The sequence below is a fragment of the Adiantum capillus-veneris genome, chromosome 23, assembly GCF_014529385.1.
Source record: "Adiantum capillus-veneris isolate H3 chromosome 23, ASM1452938v2, whole genome shotgun sequence".
Classification (NCBI taxonomy): domain Eukaryota; kingdom Viridiplantae; phylum Streptophyta; class Polypodiopsida; order Polypodiales; family Pteridaceae; genus Adiantum; species Adiantum capillus-veneris.
The window spans coordinates 95,341,452-95,346,407 of record NC_140953.1 but is presented as its reverse complement, the minus strand read 5'-3'; the positions used below and the strand labels follow the sequence as shown (position 1 = coordinate 95,346,407).

At 41.6% G+C, this 4,956-nt stretch overlaps 1 protein-coding gene across 1 annotated transcript; it reads right to left on the bottom strand.

Annotated features, from left to right (window-relative positions):
• Positions 1 to 570: 570 nt before the first annotated feature.
• LOC147428203 (uncharacterized) lies at positions 571 to 4,072 on the bottom strand. The gene is made up of 2 exons (XM_086496817.1): positions 4,009 to 4,072; positions 571 to 1,457 (listed from the first exon to the last, which is right to left on the bottom strand). The coding sequence occupies exons 1-2, from the start codon at positions 4,070 to 4,072 to the stop codon at positions 571 to 573; spliced, it is 951 nt and encodes a 316-aa protein (XP_086352943.1).
• Between the last annotated feature and the right edge of the window lie 884 nt (positions 4,073 to 4,956).

The window sequence follows — 4,956 nt, the reverse complement described above, 5'->3', positions numbered from 1 at the left end:
AAAAAACATAGCTGGAACTCTTCCCCTCCACTGCGGTGGATCTTCAAGAAAGTAACTCAATGTGTAAACCATTCTTCTTAAGAAAATAATAGGTCACCTAGAAAAAAAATGCCTCGAATAAATTCAGTGATATGACCCAATATGTACGATGCATTGCGTCGAGAGTCCATTTGTGGAAAATACTTTGATCCAAGTGAAAGCCAGTATGTCATATTATACTTGATATTATGAATTTTCTAGTTGCAATACTTCTTTGAATACAATGTTTGGAGTATAGCATGACTCCGCTTGAGTGTCTTCAGTGTTAACAACAATTCTCACAGCAGCTACACTTCACACACGTGACATTGCAACATATAGTTGTCCATGAGAGAAGATTGATGATGCAAGATATAGACCAAGAATTCCCTTTGTCCTTGTGCTTTGTTGATGGTCATTCCAAAAGATAGCCTGACTGAAAATTGACAACGCTTCATTTGGAATGGAAGTCCCTGATGAGTTATGGCAACAAAATCTATCCTTGCGATAAAGACTCTCTCTCCAATATTTGATCATGTTATTATCTCTGCCTCAATTACTTAATTTGCGATTGAAATGTTTGCATATCATTCTGGTTCCATTACATAATCCACATCTTGGATCTAAATTCCGCAAAGGCATGATAGGAGCATTTACTTTCAAGACCAAAGCATGAGGTGGAAAACCACCACCAAGTGTAAGTCTATTCAAGTATTCCACTATATACAAACGTGTGTTTTCCTCAGACATGCAAATTGAATCTGCACTAAGATACTCTTTTGAGTCTCCATACATTTTTTGCAATGCATAGTCATTCACTGTTGAATCAACCTCTTTGTTCTGAGGAGCAAGTATTGCTCGTTCTTTGAAAAAGCTTGCATGATCTTGTACACAATGCAAATCTTCATATATAAAGTTGAGAAGGTCTGTCAAGCTATTTGTAGAAAGCATCATGTCTGAAGGTATTTTGACTCTATGGTCTCCTCCATCATCCACATCCCCATTGCCAATGTCCAGACCCAGTGTGAAAAAACTTTGTTGAAGCAAATTTGTTCCACAGTCAAGTATACGCATGTTTATGGTAAGCCTCAGTATCTTTGTATATTTCCATATATGAGAATGACAAAGTGAAGCATTTACAATGTCTCCACGACTACCTTTTTGTACAACAAGTCGTATTTGTCGAAAGTCATCTCCAAGCAAAAGAAAATTTCCACCAAACAAAGTGTCTTGCTGCGTAATATCCCTTAAGGTTCTATCCAATGCCTCAAATGCATATCGATGTGTCATGGGAGCCTCATCCCATATAATTAGAGTTGCTTTCCTTAGAACTTCAGCAAGTTGACTATTTACCTTTATATTGCAAGTTGATTCAGAATGAAGCTCCAAAGGTATCTTAAACCTAGAATGAGCGGTCCTTCCATTACTCAAAAGCAAAGCTGCAATACCAGATGATAAACATGCAAGAGCAATTTCACATCTTCCTCATACTCGTGATAGAAGTGCGTTATACAAATGCATTTTTCCTAAGCCACCGGGACCATCTAAGAAGAATATCTTTCCTGAATGTGTTTCAATAGTCACTACAAGAGGTTGTGTGCTCTTGTGACGCTGTTAGCGACGGAAATACACTGGGTTTTTATAACCCCCGGTGTCGCTAAAACCGTCGCTACGAGCGTCGCTATATGCGTCGCTATAAGCGTCGCTATATGCGTCACTATATAGAGACGCTCATAGCGATGCGCATAGCGACGCTCATAGCGACGGTTATAGCGACGTTTACATTGAAGACTATAGCGACGCTCATAGCGATGCTACATAGCCATAAATAGCGACGGTTATAGCGACAGCCGAGAGAATTTTTTTTTGGTGGCAGGGCATTGAATGCCCTACCACCCATCAACCATATTCTACTTGATTCACTTTTTAAAAAAAGTGCAAGGGTAGATAATAGACCCAAAATAGTCACCCACAAGACGCATTGTTTGCAAAATTGACAATTGTACACATCATAGGCAAAATGAATTGATTGGCAAATGTAATAATGACAATTGTACAACATCATAGGCATAAAGAATTGATTGGCAAAAGGAACTGCGGTGACAAATGTAATAATATACATGGTTCAAAAAGACGTATAAAATCCGTCTCATGATACATAAGCTATGAGAAACCCTAAACTAATGCTATCTAGCTACGGCTAAACTGAAGTCGTCTAGTCAGACGTCTCATCGCGTCCAAGCGGCGTATCTGTCGGATTCTGCAAAAAAAGACAATAAGACAGCTTTCAGTAAGTATAAACATATAACGACATTTATAAAACAATACAAAAAATAAAAAAGAGTAAACCCTAATACTAACCATGCCGCCGCGAGAACTGAGAATGTCCATCAGGGCGTTTAAGCCCTTCCTACCTGCGTACTCGCGCTCGTACGGTGTGGGATCACGTCCTGTCATCGACCACTGTCAAAACATACAAAGATTTCATTATGTTAGAATTAAAAAACTCATAAACCCTAAACTATCGAACATAAAGAGCAATGTGAAAACACTTACAAAATCGGCCTCAAATGATGCCCATCCACCGCTCCCCAAGTGGTGCGAGCTCCCGGCCTCTACTCGCGCTCTGGCTGCATCCTTTTGTTGCTTCCACTTGTCGGGATTCTCGTGCGCTGCTTTCTTCGCATTCTTCCAATCTTCTTTGGCCAGCCAATCTGGCCTGTTCCACCCATTCTTGATTGCTTTTTGCACTTCGGAACGCTTGTGTTTGCAGTATTCGCGCATTCGAATCTTCATCAGGTCTTCATTGAAGCGCTGATCCCGTGTTGGAACGGGAAACTCATCATGAAGTATGCTGATGACTCTGTTTTTTAAATCACTTGGTACTTCACTCCATTTGTTTAGTATGTAGTGTCTAAACAGCTGAGAGCAAAGACCACGCATGCGCGAGATCACCTTCTTGCCGTCATCATCTATGATGATGCCGCCGCTGAAGTCGATGGAGTAAGACAAGCCCTCTGGCCGATGACGCGTGAACCTGGGTGTCCCGGTAGGGGTCTCTAGCGGCGTGTCGATGGGGGTACGGACGTCAGGTGTCTCCACCGGCGTCTGGGCCCCGAAGCGAGGAGTGTCGAGTGGGGTGGCTCCTGGCGGAGTAGGTAGAGGTGTGTAGCTTCTAGGAACAGCCAACCGTGCAAAACCTGGCGTAGATGGCGATGCTGTGGCTGGTGTGGAGGCGGGCAAAGAAGGGGAGGGTAAAGAGCCTCGTCGAACACGAGGCGGTGTGGAGGCATCGGTGGCGGAATCCCCACAACAACCGCCACCGCCACCACTAGAGCGCCGGTGTCTAGACGAGTGTGAAGCTCGTCTCGTCGACGTTGAAGTTTCGGAGCGCGCCGAATGCTCCGAAAGAGAGGGAGATGCGGATGGAGTAGGAACGCGCGATGATGCGCCAGAGCGATGACGCTCCACGTACCACTGTCTCTGTTGCGGTGACAAAGAAGAAAGAAACTCCTCATCATCCATACCTGCATTAAACACACGAATATTTAAACTTAATATTGAATGAATAGAGTAGACAATGACGCAAAGTCCATTAAATACAATGACGTAATGACGCATATAAATACAATGACGCAATGAATTGAGTGATAGAAGAGGCAAGTCGAAAACTCAGAATTTTCAATCAAAAGATGTGAGCGCGAGTAGAAAAGAGCGTTATACACCATGGAAGGTACTTAGAGAGCCAGAGCTTTTACAACACGGAGCAAAATTGTTCAAATACAATATTTGTGGCTTTAAGAGATCTCTCTCTCATCCTCGCATAACTCAGCATAACTTCCTATATCTATATAGAGCTCTCCGTTTAAACACATATCCTCTGTTTCATTTTGTAGCTCCTCTGCATGCACCCCATATAGAGTACTTGGTGATATATAGACATCCGTTGATCTTCATTTAATGAAATCTCCATATGATCTGCCACATTACCCTGCTCATCAACATTGAACATTGTCTCTTTAGCCATAGCACCAGTTCCAGCCAAACGTGCCATAGTTAAATCTATTGCAGGCAACATATAATTAGAAAGCCTCTTGCCATGTTGTTGTAGGAAGTATTCTATGTGAAGAAAAAGCTTCATTTTTTGCCACATGAAGTCGTGCACTTGCATTAGGAATACGCATCCTCAAAGCATAAACATAATCCTCGCAAAATTTGTTACAAAATCGGTCCCATAGAGCACTTGGATGTAGTGGCTCATGAAAAACTAATGTGATTGCAAATAGCTGTCTGCATTCCATTTTGAAAAAAAGAGGCCTCCTCGAGGCAAAGTAACCATTTTTCATCATCTTGCAATAATCCTCTAGCTATACATGCCTCCTTATATGTAGCATAAAAGTGACCATCATATGTCTGCAAGTCTTCGAAGCATTGACATCCCTTGCAAATATTTAGTAGCATTCGCAGGTAATAAACTTCACCAGCAGTTGGGACGATATTATACATTCTTCCAATAGAAACTCCATGTCGTCTTGGAGACCATATCTTTTTTGTTTTATTCCAAACCCAAGCACTTGGAAAATCTGCATATGTGAGGCTATTTGCTTCTGGATAGTTTTGATTTGCAACAAACCATTCTGTCAAGGTAGTTTTTTTATTTTGCTCATTATTCAGCAAGTCTGATATATCATCACAATCTTGGAATGTAACCATATATTAGCATCATGATTAGGACTAAATAGTTATCCCCATCTATAAAATCGTCAAGTGCCTTGTCGTTTCACAAAGATGATTGTGAGTCCGGATTCTCTAGTGTATATTGAATAATTAGAGTCTCAAAGATGCGGTTCTTAGACTTTAAAGATATTGAGTGGTGGAGACATCGAGGTCGATTCCGCTACCAGAGGCTATTGGAGTAACATGTCGTGCTTGGTGATC

What these genes read in the sequence shown, in the direction of transcription:
- LOC147428203 (XM_086496817.1), bottom strand. Translation starts at nt 4,072, where the DNA reads ATGGCACGTTTGGCTGGAACTGGTGCTATGGCTAAAGAGACAATGTTC. An exon ending in GTTCAATGTTGATGAGCAGG is followed by an intron (nt 1,458 to 4,008) that starts GTAATGTGGCAG and finishes CTGGTATTGCAG; the next exon opens with CTTTGCTTTTGAGTAATGGA.